This window comes from Grosmannia clavigera (genome assembly GCF_000143105.1).
Source record: "Grosmannia clavigera kw1407 unplaced genomic scaffold GCSC_140, whole genome shotgun sequence".
NCBI lineage: Eukaryota > Fungi > Ascomycota > Sordariomycetes > Ophiostomatales > Ophiostomataceae > Leptographium > Leptographium clavigerum.
In genome coordinates this window covers 2,812,274-2,830,587 of record NW_014040801.1, presented here as the reverse complement: position 1 = coordinate 2,830,587, position 18,314 = coordinate 2,812,274, and the positions used below count along the sequence as shown (strand labels likewise).

Below are 18,314 nucleotides of genomic sequence, written 5' to 3'. Positions count from 1 at the left end.
GCCTCTCTGCCGCTTCCGCTCTCGTCCTTCTCACCGTGCTCACCGAGTCTTCTGACATCACCACCCGCTCTCGTGGCCACACCATGTCGGACTCGGCCGCGCGCCAGTGGACGCTGGTGCTCGTGCTGACCGCGCTCTTCCTCTCCGTCGTCGTGCTGGCCCAGATCGTCACCCGCTTCGGCGCCGCCTACTGGGCTGCTCCCCGTGAGATGACCGCCCTGCTCGACTCGGCCGATTCATCGCTGCTGGAGAACGAGAGCTACGACCGCGACGTCGCCCGTGTTCCGCGCCTCGACGACCGCATTCGCCTCAGCCGTCTGCTGCGCGAAATCCAGCGAGCCGGCGACGACCTGCGCGAAGACCTCAACGCCGTCCTGGTCAACCAGCCAGCCGAACAGCAAAACCGGCAGCTGGACTCTCAGCTCTCCTTTTCTTCGCCATCCTATCCGTCTGCTGCTGCTGGACTCGCTTCTCGTCGTCGCCAAAATGGTGGCCTCCAGCGTCGCTCCTCGTCACCCTCCTCGTCTTCGCCACCGTCGTCACCTTCACCCCCTTCCCGTCTCGCCACTTCTGCTCGCATCCTCTGGGCAGCCAGACGTGTCCGCCTCGAGGAACGGCTGCGTCGTCTCGACCTTCTCCGCATGCGCTTTCTCGTCGTCTATATGAGCATCGTCGCCGCTTCTGCTGCTGCTGCCGCTGACAAGGTCGAAAAGAGCGCTGCCTTCTCCAGCAGTCCGCCACCTTCGTCTGCCGCCTCTTCCGTCAATACGTCCTCGCTTCCTTCGTCACCTCACAACCTTGAAAAAATGGTCACCCTCGGTGCCATCGATGACCGTCTTGCTGCTTTTCGTCATTCCGCCCTCGACTACTCTTATGCTGCCCACATGGCCGCCTGGGTTCCCCCACAGCCTCCACATATTTCGCACCTTTCACTACCTCCACCGCCTCCACCTCCTCCACCTCCACCACCACTACCACCTCCGCCTTCGTCCCCGTCTGATCCGGGTCAACCGCCTCCAGTGCCACGCACGCCTGTCCGTCAGAGCCACCTCCTTCACAACTCGCCGCCTGCCCTACCCTCTGACATTCTCGAGAGTATTCGCCAGAAACCGGCGCTGCGCCGCGTCTCCACCTTGCCTCCGGCCACCGCCTCCTCGCACGAGAACCGCTTTCGCACCGGTTGGATGGGTGTCGTCCAGGAGCTGCAGCGATCTCCTCTGCTGCACAAGCGTCACACCTCTGTCGAGACATCCACTGCTGCCGCCCAGAGGTGACCTGGTCCCTTTACGCACACGTTTAACGATCTACGACCTGATGAGCGTCCTGTTTCCTTTTAATGATGAAAGAACGATAAAAGAATCTCGGGCCGAACGACACGCTCCAGAAGTCTACGTCTGCATACGCCTATCTACGCCCAATTACGCCTCCATACACCTGCATATGCCCACTTACGTCTGCACAAACATTGGCCGTGTCCACGAAATCTTTCTCTTCTGTTCCACCCTCTTTTCCAGTACAATGCCAGCTAGCCCAAGCTGCATATTCATTCTCTCTTACCCCCTTCTCTTCCGACCTTTGCGTAATTTCTATCCGCAATGCACGAAGGAAGGGGTTTGCCAGGACTTCAGCCACTGAACAAAAAAAAAAGATACCCCATTCCCTTGCTCCATATTTCTCCTGTATATCGGTTGATGTTATTTTCAATTGCATTTCCTGGTCGTGTATATAGCCCTATCTAATTGTCTGGCAGCCGCCCTGATGCGCAGCCACCACAAATACCATCTAACCCTCGTTCAAACAAGTGCTTGCTACCTCTCAGTGTGTTGCGTCCGGACCGGTGCCGTTCCTCTCGCCAACTAATCTGTCAGTTTGGGTGCAAGGGAGGGGGACTATGCGTATACTGTGACGTACCATCCAGAGCGACCAAGAACCGGCTCACGCAGTTGTAGCAGGCGATCTAGCACAGTCAGACGAATGGAGCAGGACATGGGAGGAGAGGCGGAGACGTACTACGGCGGTGAGTTCGACGATCTGGCGTTCGTCGAAGAGCTCGCGCAGCCGGGCAAAGGTAGCGTCGGCGACGGTGACGCTGCGGGTCATCTCGTCCGTGTAGACGAGCACGGCCCACTGGGTCTCGGAGAGGGGAGCGGGCTGGCCGGCGGGCGTTGCAAGCAGCTCATCGTGGCGGTCGAGCGAGAGGGGGCCATCGAGCTTGGCCACGTCGAGGCCGGCGGCCGAGACGCCGGCCTGAGCGGCCAGCGGGGCGTGGTGGCCCCATTCGTACCAGGCATGGTTGACGACGGCGACGCGACTTACGGCGAGCTCGCGCAGGTCAGCTGCCAGAGCCGTCGTCTTCGTGCGCACCGCCCCCAGAAAGGCGTTCCAGCCATCGGCGACGGCGGGCGCGTGCAGCAGCGCCAGGTCCAGCGGTTGCAGCGGCCGCGGCGCCCGGCGGGCAGCAATGCGGGCCACAATGGCCGCGTCCTCGGCCGTCGTCGGCTCGGGCGGGTTGGGCACGTAGGGAATCCGCATCGTCGGTGTTGTGAGAAGATGACGACGAGAAGATGAGAGGATGAAGCGAGGTGGAGAATCTGACGAGAATGCTAAAGGAAAGCTCCGAAAGACCAAAATGAAACGAAATGACCCTGGGCAGCCCTAAAGGAAATCCAATCGAACCTGAATGCACTCGGACAATCCCGATTCAACCCGAATCACCTTCTGAAAGCCTGAAGATGAGGCCAAACAACCCCTCCGGGAGCTATAAATCTGGGGAAAAACTCTAGCCCGCCGCACTTGCCGAAGCTCCTCCGCCGATCTTCGGCTATCTTTGCGGCGGTCGCGCCTTCCCCGCTAACGCCTTGAAAGAATACCGTCTAGCAGTAGTCAGCAGCATTGAGAACAAATAAATTATAGACATATTATCAAGATGTAGTGTAATTTCAAAAGCAAATGCAAACGCCGGCTTCGCGCCTGTATCTCGTTGTACAGCGTCTTAGTTTTGCCCTTCCATGGTCCCAAGTGAACAGATATCCAATCATGTATCTACCCATCCAACTCCGTTTAGGAAAGCCCTGCTTATCCCGGTAGGACCGCAACAGAGCCGTCGTTGCATGCATCGTATCAAGGCCGCACCCAGTTCTTTCCTGGGCATCAGGCGTATTCCCCCACTGCTGCTGTTGCTGCTTCTGGTGATGTGGCATTCGCCATCGCTAGGCCTGCGCTCGGCCGTTCTGTATCGGAGTGGCCTTTTGCCCTTCTGGCTCCCCGTCTGGCTCCTGCACAGCGTCCAGTGTTTCGATCGAGAGTCCCTCTGGCGGCTTGGCCTTCTCGGGCGTCCCATTCCTCATCAGCGATGCTGTCTCCGGCTCTTCCGGAATCGTGGCAAATTTTTGCAGCACCTGCTTGAGCGCTGGCCGTCGGATCGGCTTGCTGAGAAACTCGTTCATCCCCGACTCCATGCACTCTTTGACATTGCTCTCCTCCGAAAAGGCTGTCAGAGCCACAATCGGCGCCGAATAGCCCATCTGTCGGATCAGCCGCGTGCTCTGCAGCCCGTCCAGATTCGGCATCTGGATGTCCATGAAGATCACGTCAAACATCTGGTTCTTCTCCATGTTGGCCTTGACCAGGTCGTACGCCTCCTGTCCGTCCTTGGCTATCGTCACGTTGTAAATGTCTTCCAGCTTCAGCATTCGGCTCACCACCTCCACGTTGGTCGAGTTGTCGTCCGCCACCAGAACCCGCACTCGGTCCTGGCTCTTCGCCTTGCTGGCGAGCACCTTGTCGATCGCTGCCATCTGGTCCTTTGCGCTCTGCACCGGATGATGCACCGTGTTGGCCATGAAAAACGGCTGACTCAAACCCACCAGCCGCGCCTGCTTGTCCAGCATCGGCGCCTGCTTGGCCTTGGACGATTCCGCTCCCGCTGCCTTGAGCAACGAGTTGCGCCGGCTGTCGCAGTCCACAGAGCTGACGCTGGCTGGCCGCGACTTCATGCTGCTCGACGCAGTGCTCGACGCTCTGTAAATTTGTCAGTATTGCATGTTCTCTCGCCTCTCCTCTCTCCTCTCTCATTTGTCCTCCTCGCCTGTTCTCACTTACCGCTCCTTCACGTATTTGAGCGGAATCCGCATCGTGAAGATGGAACCGACCCCAACCGTGCTCTTCAGCGTGATCGTGCCACCCATAAGAGTCGCCAGCTGCTGGCAGATGCTGAGTCCGAGTCCTGTGCCGCCAAACTTCTTGCTCAGCCCCAGGTCACCCTGCACAAACGGCTCAAACACCTTCTCCTGCATCTGTGGCGCGATCCCAGGACCGGTGTCCTGAATCTCAAACTCAAACATGTACGTCTTGGCACCTGCTGGCGGCGGTGTCGGTGACCGCTCGTGCACGCTGACAAACGTCGTAGGCACTGCCTTGGGGTCGAGCGGGTTGATCGACAGCGCTGTGCCTGATGTCGTGCCCTTGTATGTTGCCGCGGTCAGTGTTGACGTCGAGACGGCGCCGCTGTTGTTGTTGCTGTTACTTCGGGAGTTGCTCGACTGCACCGACGAACCTCCTAGCCGAAGACGAGATCGACCCCCACGATGCGAGCCTGACTTGGAGAAGGATGATGTTCGGCTATCGTCACCGCCTAGATCGGCCTCGCCAATGCAGCGGATCCGCACGTCCACTTTACCCCCGTGGGGCGTGAACTTGAGGCTGTTGCTGACCAGGTTGATAATCACCTGCAGAATCCGCTGCTGGTCACCCCATAGGCACATATCCTTCAGCCGCCCAGTGCCAGGAGGACCGAGCGCAGGAAGCTGCGGGTCTGTGCCGCTGCGCTCAGACGTCTTCCCCATCGTTGTGCGGGCCGCACCATCCGTGGCCACAGCCGTGCCCTCTGCCGCCTCTCCTGCTGCCGACATCAGCTCATACGGGTCAAAACTGACGTAGTTGACCGAGAAGACTATTTTGCCCTCACGGACCTGCTTGTCAAAGATGGACAGGACCTGAGACCGGACGTCGCCCAGCCGGAACTCGCGCTCCTCCAGGCTGACCTGGTGCCCAATCTGATTCTTGGAAAAGCTGAGCAGATCCTCAAGCAAGTGCAGCAGCAAGTCACCCGACTTGTACAGCGTCTTGAGCGACTGCTTGATGCGGGAGATGTCGTCCTCCTCCATGCACACCGCACACATGCCCATGATCCCGTTCAGGGGCGTCTTGAGTTCGTGCGAGATGTTGGCTATAAACAGCGTTTTGCTCTCGTTAGCCGCCTCAGCCGCCTTCTTGCTGATTTCTAGCTCGCGCGTGCGCTCGGCCACCTTCTCATCAAGAGACTCGTACTGCTTGAACAGCTCCTCGCTCATAGCATTGAACGTGCTGGTGAGTTCAGTCAGTTCGTCCGTGATAAAGTGCTTGTGCTCTGGGACTTTTCCTGGAATCTTGAAAATCGTATGGCCGTCATGTTCATGGTCTGCCCTGCCTTCTTTCGTGGTAGAAAAAACTGCAGCTGGCTTCTTGTCTAGCCCGGCTATGCGGCATATCCGAGTAAACCAGTCCTTCTCGGAGAGACGTGAGCGCGTAGACCGCGTCGCAGAGCTTGGCGCTTCGTCCTCGTCCGTGTACCCGGGGGGCGCAATGGACTTTTCGGTGGCATACTTGAGCTGGCGAATGGGCTTCACGCTCAGATGTGCGCACGGCACAGTGAGGATCATGACCAGGCCGGCGGTGCCAAAGACGCAGCCCAGCAGAATCTTTCGCAGAGTCCTGACGGTCGCATACGCTTCCTTGTGGTCTTGCTCGACCACAACGGCCCAGCTGACGAGCGTGGATTGGGGCCGAGCGACGCCAACAGCCACATGGTAGCCCTGCTCATTCGTTGTCGACAGCGTGGCACTGGCATTGTTGACCGAGTCGGTCCGGGTAGAAAAGGCGTCAAGTACAGCTGGATACGAGCCCAGCCTGAAGGTACGCGAGAATGTCCCGTCGCCATAGTCGTGCTGTGAGTGGCGGTTGGGGCCGGAGGCTGCTGCTAGCGGCAGCAGGATGAACTGCACATCCACTTCGCCGTACTTAACTTTGCTAGCCGGTACGTAAGTGTTGTTGCTTGGCTGGTACGAGGCGTTGAACCTATTCCACACCGTGTTTGGCCCGACGAACAGCACGACGCCCGTCTTGCCCAGACCCTCGTTCGACTCCTGGATGTCAATAAGAGTGGTGGCTGAGGCGATGAGCGTCATGTATCCGAGGATGAAACCCTGGTTGCTGTTCTGGCGGATCGGCACCGTCAACGAGATCAGAGCGAAGCTGGAGTTGATGATTAGCGGGCCCAAGAGCAGGCCGCCGTTGTTCGTCAGCCGAACATTCGGGAAGGCGTACGCAACAAAGTTGTCGGTGGTGTTGTCGACAGAACTGCGCATGCCGGTGTCATCGTATGTGATGTTGGGGTATAGATCGTACGGATAGCCAAAGTCCGGATCGCCAAGGTAGACGTCGGAGCCGTTTGGCGAAGCGTATGGCAGCTCTATGGAGACACCCTGTCCTGTGACATTGAGGAGACCGTTCGTGGAGCCGGACGTATTGCGAGAATAGAGTCGGCCCTGGTAGATGTTCGTGAAGCCCGAAACGCTGAGAGCACTCTGCATGTCGGCCTCGGCATCACTCCAGTTGCTGTCGGAGTGGTTGCCCTGGTAGAAGTTCACGAGCGACTGCTGGATGAGAATGCGAGAGGCCAGGTTCTCGCAGGTCGTCTGCACCAGGTCGATCTCCGACGAGACGCGCGCGGCTTTGAGCGACGCTGTCAGCGACAGGCTGCTGGACTCCACGTCGCCGACAAAACGGTTCACAAAAACCCATGTCGGGATGGACACGACAGCCAAGGCGACGAGAACGGCAAAGACGACGAGCACGGCGAGCTGCTCGCGGATAGCGACCCTCATTGCGCCGCTCTACAACGACGAACTTGCCGGTCGAGCTCGTTGCACCTGCATGTCGTGGGGAACAGTCGAGTGGAGACTTTTCCGAACTGTTCGATTCTGACCCGTTGTCCTTGATGGCCTGATGCCACGTGCTCCTCGGAAATGAATGGCCACCGCTGGCTGGTGCTGGCGCCGAAAGCGATGTACGACGTATGCTGATGGTATGCTGGAGCTGATGCCAATGTTGATGCTGATGCTGGGCTGAGCTGAGCTGGACAAAGTGCAAGTATCTCGCTCGGGTCGCGAAAAAGAGCCAAAGATGGCGACCCGTCCATGCAAAAGGGGCTAAAAGGAATGTCGTTGTAGATAGACGTCGATTAAGGGTGACTGGCAGCTGGGGTCCGTCGGGCAGGAAAGGGTCGCACCAGCTTTTCGAGGGAGAACAAATCGCCGTAGATCCGATAGCGAAGGGGTGGAGATGGGGACAATGTACTCCGTATTGGCATTTGCATCAACAAACTCCGTATTCGCAATTGCTATCACTTCGCTAGGCTGTCCAGCTCCAGCCTTTTGATTGCAGCAAGGAAGGCAAGACGCGAACCGAAAGTCTGCCAAAAGATCTGTAGGGGAGGCTGTGGAAATCCGCTGTCAGCACGATGGTAACGTTTCTCTCATCTGGTCCAACGACATTGGCTCGTATTCGGCACCAGTGTTTATCCCCCCCGATGATGGATCTTTTTCTTTGTCGTCGGCAATCTGCGGCGTCTTGGCAGCGCCTTCCGGGGCGCTTGGCGTGTTCGCTCAGTAGAAACCGGAGGCAGGAGTAGTGAAGACAGAGCGGCAAAAGCTGAACGACAAAGCAACCCTTCTTCCAGCTTTCGATGCCACCTCACTTCCCGAAGGGGTGGCATAACAAGGTATACACACGCAACTAACCTGGCTGAAATCCGATTCGACTTGACGGATGCGTCTTCCCGGCCTTTCTCCGCCCGTTCTCCACGTATTATCGTAAGGCAAGATGCGGGTGCCGCGTGCTGCTCTGCTGCTCAGTCCTCGCCAGTTCAAAAGGCAGGATCGGAAAGTATCCTGAAAGCCCGTGCCGTACTTGATCAAAAGACGGCAACCGTACAGAGGCAAGGAGCGAAGAACAATGAAGGAGCATCGAGAGAACGGCAGGCGATCAGTACACAGACCTAACAGCTCGTGCTCGGCTTCGGTGGCAGCTTATCCCACAGTTTTGTCGATTGGCTCGACGGTTTAATAAGAGTCGAGGCCCCCATCGAACGGGCTAGACTGGGCTAAGACAGGGATTGTCAGAGCACGAGCTAAGCGAGACATACCTATCATATCGGCGAGGATGAGACAACCATGTGGGGTCGAGACGCTGTGGAGGTCAGAATGGGCAGCTCCTGCTGTCCGTAGGAACGGAATAAATATGTTCCCATGTTTACCTCATAGAACCGCGACAGCCATTAGCTACAAAGAGGCAAAAGGGCACGGCATGCAGCCAGGGGAGTCCGTAGGCATCTAGGTGCGCGATATACTTGTACACTGGCAGGTTTGATGAACGACGCCCCTGGGATGGCTGACGCGAAGGAGCGTACAAAGGAATCAACCTCATCATAGGTATGCATGCATCACCGCAAATTGCGCGGCATTCCATACAGCCGGTGAGCTGACGATGAGTAAGGCTCGCCAGCTGCATGCACAATACTATGTACGGAATAGTGGAGAGGAAACGGTTTAATGTCTTCTTGCCTGACTAAGAAGGTGTGATCCATCAAGCATGGGAAGAGAAATTTGATACTTTTAAAAGTCAAAGTGTCACAGCAAAAAGTAGAATAAGTGGAATGAAGCAAAATAAAAGCCGTCCCACCCCCGTCCAGCTCTGATCCATTCACCTCGTCCGATCATGAGTCATGCTTCGTAATGTTACGTCTCGGCCGATCGTTTTATGCCCGACTGAATATTAGCGGGACCACGGCCGAGTTGCTCTCCATGCTGTGATGTTGCGACGATATCGCCAACGAGTCGCCAAACAGCCGTTCACGCCAGCGCAGACTGCTCAGCAGCGACGATGAAGTCGACGATGCCATCGGGGCTGCCGCCAGATCCGATCGCACTGACGCCGACATTGCTGCAGCCGCCATCTGCGCCGTCTCTCGGCCAATCCGCCGGTTGAACTCGCGGCTCAGCTTCAACAGCACCGCCTCCTTGGCCTTTTTGAGCGCCGACGACCGCGCATCGGCATCCTCGGCCATCATCAGCTGGTTCTGTCGCCGCTGCGCCTCCGAGTCCGCGCTCATGATGCTGTAGAACGAGCTCGCTGCACCCGGGCTGGCTGCTGTGAACGGGTCGTACACGGCTGGCCGGAGCAGCACTGGCTCGGGATCGGCTGCCACAGCGGGCGCCGAGATGTTGAGCGGCGCAACCTGTGCGGATGCGACGGACAGCGTATGCGCTGCTGCTGGAGGTCCCGGTGCCTGCGGCCCAAATACGTCGTCGTCGCTGTTGCAGCTGTGGTCAAGCTGGCCCACACGTTTCGGTCGGGGTTGTGGTGGCGGCATGCGGTGGGCAAAGGGATGGATGGGCATGGCCCGAGGCAGTGGTGGCGTCGTGGTTGTTGTGCTCCGAGACACAAATGCATCCTTCCGGCTGCGTTCACGTTTGCGTGACTGTGAACGGCTTCTCTTTGACTTGGCCTCGCGGTCAGTTGTGGTACCCTTGCTGTCACTGTGGCTGTGGTGGTGTTGGCGGCCGTGAGATTTGGACCGTGATCGGCGCCCTTCGGTCCCGGCCTCGCTGCTATTGCCTTCTTGGTGTCGTCTATGTCGTCGCCGTTCATGTTTTCTTTTGAGCTGGGTTGTGAATGTGAGGCCGGCTTCGTGGGGGGCTGCTATATCCGAGGTAGGGACTTCTTTCTCTTCCTTCTCTTCGTCTTCTCTGACGCCTTCTTCTTCCTTGAGCAGTTCATCTTCATACTCTTCGTCCTCTTCTTCAATCGTAGGCGGAGGCGTCATCCAAATGGGATACTCATCTGCATCTGGGACCGACACCTTTGGCCGTGGCTGTTCTACCACGAATGACTGGCCCGAACCAATACTGAGATAGCTCTGCAAATCAGCAGTGCTCATTTCAAGCAGGTCACGAGATACAGCGTCCACAGCGGCTGACGGGGATGGTATCTGTTTGTCATCCGGCGATGCCACTGCACATGGCCCGTAAGTAACAGTGGAGGACGCTGATGATGGGGGTCCCGAGGAGGACTCATTGATCAAGTGCAAGCTCTCCCGGAAGTTCGATTGAGCCGGAGAGGCATTTCGTCTTCCACTGCCGCTGCTGCCGTCGATTTCTATGTGACTGCTGCCATTGTGACCGTTGTGCTGCCAAATGTTGCTGCCACGACTGTTGACCTGGCTCAAGAGCGGTGCAAACGCCTCCTCCCAGCTGCCACCATCCACCAGTGAGACGTTTTCGCAGTTAAACTCGCGGATAGAACATTTGTGCCGCTCGACCAGATCGAACAACTGTGGTGTGCGCATGGTGGTGTTGCGCAGAGTTAAGCAGCGCAGGCGCGGGAAGTGCATGGGCTCCCGATGTGGCGCTGGAGGGAGTGGTGACATCGGGCTAGTCACCTCGTTGAACAGCTTCTTGGGGCCCTCGCGTCGCGCCGCAAGGAGCGCATCACCCGAGAGCGCGATAGGACAGGGACCCTTGCGTCCGCCCGTTTCAGCGCTACCATCGTCCCCAAGCCAGGTGAAGGAGAACTTCTCCAGCTGCGGAGCCATGTGGCGGATGTAGTCGTCGATGATCTTGAGCTGGTCGAGCCCGGGCGACGGCCCATAAAAGTCCCAGGCATCGACAGAGACGTACAGCTTGCGGATCTGGCGCCAGCGACGGGCGGCCGATGGCATGGCTCCGAAGCCGGGCACGTGGCGCAGATAGTTGAAGGCAGCCGGGTGGACTCCCGACAGCGAGAGCTTAGACAGCTTGAGCAACGGAGCTCGCTCCAGCGAGATGCGCAGGCTGATCAGGGCGTAGTCCACAATGTCGCGGCGGTAGCGCTCCTTGGGGTCCTGGCCGGGACAGCGGATGGTCAGGTGCCGCATGTTGGGCAGGTGCTTCATGGCATTGAGAAAGGAGGGCACGTTGGTCGCCGCGTGGAAGAGCGGCGGATACTGCTGGGTCAGGACATCACCCAGTCCCGGATTGCCGTACTTTGGGCGCGTCAGCACCGACGCCATGGATGTGTGTGGCGTGTAGAGAAAGCTGATCTCACGGCCAGTCAGAGGATGGAGGAGTGGCGGCAGAAAGGTGGCGTCCGAGTGCGGAAGGTAGAAGGTGAGATGCTCGACATGGTGGCCGATGCGCGAGAGGGCTTGCACTCGGCTTGGCTTGGTGAATGTGTTGGCCGTGAAGGTCAAATGGGTGCGCAAGAAGAGGCGTCGGGTGACGAGGTTGCAGCAGGCTGAGTTGGCCGACCGGACGGCGCTGATGTCGTTCTTGTCGAGCAGCTCAAAGAGCGTCTCCCGGATGCGCTCGTCCTGCCAGAGACAGTAGAATGTTTGTGTTGTGGAAGCCATGTCTGTATCATGACGATGCGGCCGGACACTCTTCTGGGACTCCTCTTTAGACTGATGCAGTCCTTTGATTGACACGATTGGGATGAAACAGATAGATGGACAAATGGTCAATCAATAAAAAAGCACTGAACGGCACAGATAGGGTATATTATTAAGACTTTGATGTTTAAGATCTGGGTTGAGGCTTCACTTGAATCAGGAACCAGTGTTCTCGCCAGGAGATGGGTTCCGGAGGATATGATAATACAGGTGATATTAGAGTGGAAGATAGAAACAGAAACAAACAAGAAAAAGAAGAATAAGAAAGAGGAAGGGGAGGGAAGAGATCCGGCCCTGGTGTTATACGTAGTTCTCTTACCTTCACCCATCCAGTTTCCACTAATACCGGACTTCTCGAATGGGCGATCGGGGACGGGACAAGACGCGAAAAAGGCCTGGGCAGCACCTCTTCGCCCATTTCTGTCCGCCAGCCTCCCCTCCATATTCGCTCTGGCTCTTTCTGGTCGGGATCATGCAGAAACAACCGTTCCCAACAGCCTCTGCGCGCCACGAACGCGGTCCCGAGACGACTGGACCAGGTGCTGAGTGGGGAAGAGCGCGGATAGAACAGTCACCACGAGGGCCGGATTCGTTCCTATCCCATGTGATCTGCAGGGCTAAGAGAGCCTTGTCGTTGTGCGGCAGGTCGTGTCGCTTGATGGTTGACGGCGGAGAAGCTGAGTGGTTGATGAGTGACTCATTCGGCCCACGTCTCCTGCAGGTCGTTTTACATTCGGAAAAGAGAACCTTATCATCGTTACAGTTCATACTTTCGTATGCAGAGGTGGCCTGTCGGCCTGCAGTAGCAGACGGCCGAAAAAGGCCAGATTAGAAGCATAACCAGAGAGATGGCACCTCGAATACTGTACGGGGTACCTGCCACCCTATTCAAATGAGCAATGTGTGTTGTCGGCCACGATTCGCCAAACAGTGGCCAACTCTCTCCTGGCTGAATACCTGACTTGTCTCGGTGTTCTCCATTTCATCTCCTCTCACTGGCTAGTGGCTGCTCTTGGGCAGACAGTAAACGGTTCGGGCTCTCTCTCCGTCCCCTCTTCGTAGTGTCGCCGCTAAACAAACAGTTGCAGCAGAGCCAATGCACGTCTATGCAGGCGGACTAGGGAACCTCAATCGGTTCGCTGTCGACATTCAACAAGTTGGCGGTGGGGTTCGAACTAAAGGTGGGGAGGGTTGCAGCAGGGACTCATTGGCTGCCTCTGAACAGACGCCAACTTGACGGGAAACTGACACGTAGACGCGGCGCGGTCCTTCTTTTAGCGCGTCTTTGGTCTGGCTCACACGCCAAGACTTCTGTATTTTGACCTTGCAGCGTGCGTTGCGAAATACGGTCGCAACCTCGCCTGCAAACGGGCTTTCAGATCGGAAACAAGCGCCTTGCTGATGCCATCGGAGCCTCCGGAGATCACTTGCGCTGGCCGGCCGGTTGGCAACCTTGCTCTTGTCCAAAGCCGGAGGCCGATGCAAGGAACACACTGTGCATTTTGCGGGGCGCAAACGATGGGAGCTCAGATGCAGATGGAAAAATTACAGCACGCCATAGGAACTTGTTTGTACGTACGGAGTACATACCCAGCCCGACCAATCGATGGACGTCTACAGGTACGGATGTGTGCCTGGCGCCAACCTCGTCAATTTCAAAACAAGCCAGGACTGAAATTCTGCAGATCGGAACATTAGCCACAACCCCGCGTCTATCATATCCGTGTTTGGCTCCAAGCTGGTTCATGGTCCTCTTACCGGGAGATCGACGTCATGGCAGCCATGCATACCAAACCCGTCCCCAAAGTTGTTTCAAACCATTGCAAAACAGCAATGGAGGACTGGAAGCCGAACGGTCTTATTTCAACGGTCCGTGACGAACAACAACATCTCTGGACACGCAGGGTGGAACGTAAACATGACACCCAATGGTCTTTACAAGACACAACTCGTTGCTTGACTATATCGCCCCTCGTAGTTCTTTATACGAATATTCGGTTCCGTTTGAACGATACGCTTGATTCAATATTAAGTAGCTCATGCGTCTAATGTTATGCTGATGCTTCGTCGTTTCCACACCACCTAAACCAAATCACGCTTCGGATTAGAAACCACCGTAAGATGTTCTAAGTTGACAAAAAAACAAAAAAAGCAATGTCCTCCGTACTCGGGGAACATAGACTGCTGATTGCATCCTCTTAAATGCTTCTCCTCAGCAGACGTCACAATCGCCGACAAGCAAGCTTCCTAAATATCGCAATCCTATTTTTCGATAGTTGCTACTGCCTGTCGCTCGTGTTTCTTCGCCCTGGGCTTCTTCCTCTTCTCCTTGGCTTGGGTCTGGGACTGGGTTTGGGTTTGAGGTCGAGATTGAGGTTGCGGATGAGGCAAAGACTGAGGCTGGGATTGAGGCTGGGCTTGCTTCTCCTTGTCCGACGGTTTTGGTGGTCCAGGTGGTCCCGTCTTCGTCTTCTTTTTAGGTTGGGTCTGTGTCTTGGGCTGTGCCGCCTTCTGGTTCTTTCTATCCTGACCGTTGCTATCGATATCCTTTTTGCTGCGTTTCTTCTTCGGACAAGGAGTTGGTTGTCGAGATGCCGCATCTGTCTCCTCCTGGCCTGCAGAAACAACCTCCGCCCCCATTGCATCTAGTGTGACAATCGGAAAATTAGGGCTCGTTTCGTCAATGAACAGAGCGCTGTATTTGGAAGACCACATGTCATCCTGCAGGGAATACTGACGGCCAGACAAGTGCTCTCCATAGTTGAGCACACAATCTGCGCCGAAATGGGCAGCTTCGCCACAGTAATAACAAAAGACGGGCAGCTCTCTGACCTTGCGTGCTTTGTTCGGACATGGAAGATACGTGCACCAAATCTGGGAGCATTTGTCCATGGAATGGCCCCAGGAGCCGCACATTGCACAGCTGATTTTTGGTTCGGGCTCCGTCGCCGACTTGCCGTCTGCAGGCACCCGATCCACCCCCACGGCTGTGTCATTCCCAGGCTGCTGATGTTGTTGGCATATTCTATATTTGGGACAGCCAAGAGTGAGATGGTTCTCGCTCTTGTCACCGCAAAATTTGCATGTTTTCGCTGGGCATTGTTTCGCTCGGTGTCCGTAAGATGAACACGATATGCAGAATGTCGCGTCTTCGGGCACACCGGGAAAGTACATGCGTAATTCGTCGACCTCCCTGACAGGCATGGTCGGCTCAGGGTTCTGAGCCTCGGGGTATGGGATGCTGAGGATTGGGTGATTTGGTGTATTGAGCCCTTGCCTCAAAATTTCCTTCACCCTCTCGCTTGAGCCTTCCCTACTGGAGAAGGCCCGCAGAATCTCCCTAAACCGACTTTTAGAGGGCCGGCCGTCCCACTCATCCGAAGGCCAGCGATTCATTGTGATACCGAAAGCCTCGAGCAGGAAGCTTTCGTGAGATGACAATACGCGCCAGCCATGATAGTTGAGTTGTATAAACGACAGGAACCAAGTCTCGATGCCTGCCAGGCCAGCTTCCTCAGTGCAGGCACGCTGCAGATGGGGCAGTGGCGGAAACTTCCACTCTATATTAAACTTCTTGACAGTCAACTCTGCCCCTTGCTTGGGTACCATGGCGTTTATATTGGACATGTCGACACCGGCGTTGGCTTCAGTGCCCGACTTTTGGGGGGGAAGGTCGTGACCTCTAGTCAGCTGCACCTTTGTTTCGGTCATTCTAAAGGGGGGGAGCGGCTAGCAAGGACTGGACATATTGGAGCTCCCTGTTTCGAATAGGAGCTCTCCACTCGCCTAGTCAGTTAGTGGGTATTAGTTATATGATGAAGCGTCGGGAAATATCTCGTGTTCGCACTCCGTACGTCCTCACACTGTTCCTTTCGAATGGGAGAAAAGGCCACTCGGATTGGTCGATACAGGGGGATCGGCGGAAGCTAGCAGAATTTGGAGAAGCTCACATTGCAGGATATTTCTGTCCCTGTCGGATTAATGTTGTTGCCGGTTGGTGTTCGGGGCGGCCTGCTCCGCCTGAAGAGGAGGAGTCCAGGCACCAGCCAAAGTGACCATTCATCTAGATGTATGCATACCGAGTACGTATGCAGGTGGCAGATGCGACTACTGTAGGCCTTTTATGCCAAAACTCGCCTCATAGTCCCGCATTTTTCCATGTGTTCGCCCACCGAGTCTCGCGAGAATGGACAAATCCGTATTCCGTACTCCGCACAGCATGCCAGCTAGCGGGCCCAGCGGCGATACCTCGCCTTGACGTGTTTGTAAGCGTAAATGGGGAGTATCGTGGCGCAGCATTTTAACAGATAGCCCATTGCTCTCTACGACGTACTAAAATTTGAGGTCAATTTCCACACCAGCAACACGACCCAACTGATTCCCCCTATGCGTATTCCGAATTCTTCTGGTGTCGTATTTTCTTCTCTCTCTAATATCACCAGTCCTGTTTCATCGCCTCGTCTACTCGTAAAGGACAACGCACCTCCACCAGCTTTATATTTAGTAGCTATTGTTGTTCCATTTGCTGCTAGGATAGGACGCCCCTTGTTTCTGGCCCGTGTTTCTGCCCTTGCTCGCCGCCTTAGTCTGGACTGCGATTGTGCACACATCTTCTTTCGCTGCCCTTGGTTTCTTCTCACCCTGCGTACCTCACCTTTTTCAAGCCTCCCAACAATTGCAACTTACTGAATCTATCGATTACGGCATCCCTCGACGACACTACGATCACGGCTTTTGAAGATCGTTCTTGTCGACATCACTCATCTGTTTCCATCATCTGCCGTCTGAACAGCTATACCCCTGTTTTCAGTTCTGCATATTGTAGCACTAGGCTTCCATCAAAAGCACATCTCTCCTTGCTCTGGCGATTCCCGGCGACCGCCCATCGCCACCAGCTTTTTTGATCATCGATCATCGGATTCTTATCCGCACTTCAAACACTGCTGTTCTGTAGAGGACTCGCGTCTCGTCCTCTGCTAATCTCCTGTCCCTTTCAACAAAAGCTTTAAGGGGTCCTCGCCAAAACCGCCAAGCTGTCTTCCCCAATTCTTCTCTCCCGAACCGTCTCTTACGACGCGGGCACTCGTCCGCCGCGTCGCAGGAACAGCGCCTCGTTCGCTGGCAATAACGCACCACCTCAATCACGCTCCGCAATGATGGTAGAGCCGCAGACCAATCGACGGAGGAGATCTAGTAGTATCCTCCAGGTCTATCACGAGCCGCTTGAACCGCTCGAGCAGCTGAACGATCAGTCAGCCCTGCCCAATGGAAACGCCAATTGGGTAAATGCCAAAGGTAATTGTCCTGCGCACCAATCGAGTTGGTGCATCTAGACTCGAGCTTCAACAGGATCTGGATGGAAGCTAACTGGCGTCTACCTTTCTTTTACAGGCGCTTGGATGGTTCACTTTGTCATCATTGGCCTTCTCAAGATTCTATACAACATCGTGCCGGGCGTGTCGCAGGAGACATCGTGGACCTTGACGAACATCTCCTACATGTTTGGCTCTTACGTCATGTTCCATTGGGTGCGAGGCGTGCCTTTCGAATTCAACGGCGGGGCCTACGACAATCTCAACATGTGGGAGCAGATCGACGACGGCGACCAATACACACCAGCAAAGAAGTTTCTTCTCAGCGTACCAATCGTTTTGTTTTTGATGAGCACACACTACACACACTACGACTTGACCTACTTCACTATCAACTTCCTTGCCCTGCTCGCTGTGATCATCCCAAAACTTCCCTACGTAAGTCTCAAATTCGTGCTGCTCTCATCTCCCGTTTGGTCAATCAGCTTAAGCTGTTTTGACGCATCTTGATATCGGGACTTTAACTAACGCTTCTAACAGAGCCATCGCATGCGGGTCGGCTTGTTTTCAGGCGTGCCGGACGAGTAACTGGTCCACTCACTCATTGACACTACTGGTGTACGACAATTCATAATTGAACACATTTGATTTTATTCTTTTACATTTTGGGTCGTTGCTGCGCATGGGCGGGCGTTTGGAAATCTACGGAAAGGGCTCTTGTCATTGGGAAAGCCGGCGAGATGGGTGAAGAGAAGAGACTGTTATTTAACAAGACTACACCAGCCAGGTGTTAACGGCACTGATGGCATGACCGGTGTGGCGAGATCCGGAAGGAGCGTCTTTAACCCCCGAAAATGGAGACAAAAATCGCCGATTCGGCGTATGTGTATGTGGTCTAGAGCGGTGGCACCTTCTGATACTGTTTAAATAGGAATATTTGCACATGCTTGACCTCCCCCTTGTTTCCGGTGTCGTTCTTTCCTTTACTCAAACGAGAAAAAGTCTTCAGAGTTCCTTCCTAGACGCACAGCCATCCTACAGGCCCATACGTACTGCCCGTACAAGATGCTCCTATTCGTGTAAGATTCGAATAAGGAGTGTTCCGTGAGTTTTGTCTTTGCGTTCCTTCCGAGCTTTGTCCAGAAATACACTTCGAGCAACATGCTGAGAGTGTTTGTATTGTGCCTTGCGTGTTCCTTCCCGTCAATTTGCTCCTTCGGCTCTCACACTCCGATGGCTCTTTCTATGCCGACGATATCAATGATTTCACACAACTTCACTAGCATGCGCCTTCCCATATTTCTCTTCTTCAAATGGCAGTTTGGATCGACTCCTCGTAGTCCTGTCTTGCCTGACAAGAAGTCCTAGACGAAACTGCCGTGTATTTAACTTCGTGCTCTCCTCTTCCTGATTGTTTCTCTCCTCTCTTCTTCTCTTCTTATCATCCATCTTCTCTCGTGTGCAGCATCAGACTTATT

The 18,314-nt window shown here is 55.4% G+C and overlaps 7 protein-coding genes across 7 annotated transcripts; 3 read left to right on the top strand and 4 right to left on the bottom strand.

The window, feature by feature from the left end:
• Positions 1 to 83: 83 nt before the first annotated feature.
• Positions 84 to 1,274, top strand: CMQ_428 (uncharacterized protein; the record flags this gene model as incomplete). The annotated part of the gene is made up of 1 exon (XM_014317507.1): positions 84 to 1,274. One exon carries the CDS (start codon positions 84 to 86, stop codon positions 1,272 to 1,274), a length of 1,191 nt encoding a protein of 396 aa, XP_014172982.1.
• Positions 1,275 to 1,815: 541 nt separating this feature from the next.
• CMQ_1205 (4-carboxymuconolactone decarboxylase family protein) lies at positions 1,816 to 2,532 on the bottom strand (the record flags this gene model as incomplete). Its single annotated transcript, XM_014318284.1, has 3 exons — positions 1,816 to 1,856; positions 1,912 to 1,957; positions 2,011 to 2,532. The coding sequence occupies 3 exons, from the start codon at positions 2,530 to 2,532 to the stop codon at positions 1,816 to 1,818; spliced, it is 609 nt and encodes a 202-aa protein (XP_014173759.1).
• Positions 1,975 to 2,906, top strand: CMQ_1062 (uncharacterized protein; the record flags this gene model as incomplete). The annotated part of the gene is made up of 2 exons (XM_014318141.1): positions 1,975 to 2,421; positions 2,784 to 2,906. The coding sequence occupies 2 exons, from the start codon at positions 1,975 to 1,977 to the stop codon at positions 2,904 to 2,906; spliced, it is 570 nt and encodes a 189-aa protein (XP_014173616.1).
• A 303-nt stretch (positions 2,907 to 3,209) lies between these two features.
• On the bottom strand, positions 3,210 to 6,923 carry CMQ_438 (osmolarity two-component system protein sln1; the record flags this gene model as incomplete). Its single annotated transcript, XM_014317517.1, has 2 exons — positions 3,210 to 4,020; positions 4,102 to 6,923. The coding sequence occupies 2 exons, from the start codon at positions 6,921 to 6,923 to the stop codon at positions 3,210 to 3,212; spliced, it is 3,633 nt and encodes a 1,210-aa protein (XP_014172992.1).
• A 1,931-nt stretch (positions 6,924 to 8,854) lies between these two features.
• On the bottom strand, positions 8,855 to 11,485 carry CMQ_1727 (uncharacterized protein; the record flags this gene model as incomplete). Its single annotated transcript, XM_014318806.1, has 1 exon — positions 8,855 to 11,485. One exon carries the CDS (start codon positions 11,483 to 11,485, stop codon positions 8,855 to 8,857), a length of 2,631 nt encoding a protein of 876 aa, XP_014174281.1.
• Positions 11,486 to 13,786: 2,301 nt separating this feature from the next.
• Positions 13,787 to 15,235, bottom strand: CMQ_598 (arginine methyltransferase-interacting ring finger protein; the record flags this gene model as incomplete). Its single annotated transcript, XM_014317677.1, has 1 exon — positions 13,787 to 15,235. The coding sequence occupies one exon, from the start codon at positions 15,233 to 15,235 to the stop codon at positions 13,787 to 13,789; it is 1,449 nt and encodes a 482-aa protein (XP_014173152.1).
• Positions 15,236 to 16,677: 1,442 nt separating this feature from the next.
• On the top strand, positions 16,678 to 17,424 carry CMQ_767 (protein orm1; the record flags this gene model as incomplete). The annotated part of the gene is made up of 3 exons (XM_014317846.1): positions 16,678 to 16,819; positions 16,916 to 17,274; positions 17,377 to 17,424. The coding sequence occupies 3 exons, from the start codon at positions 16,678 to 16,680 to the stop codon at positions 17,422 to 17,424; spliced, it is 549 nt and encodes a 182-aa protein (XP_014173321.1).
• Between the last annotated feature and the right edge of the window lie 890 nt (positions 17,425 to 18,314).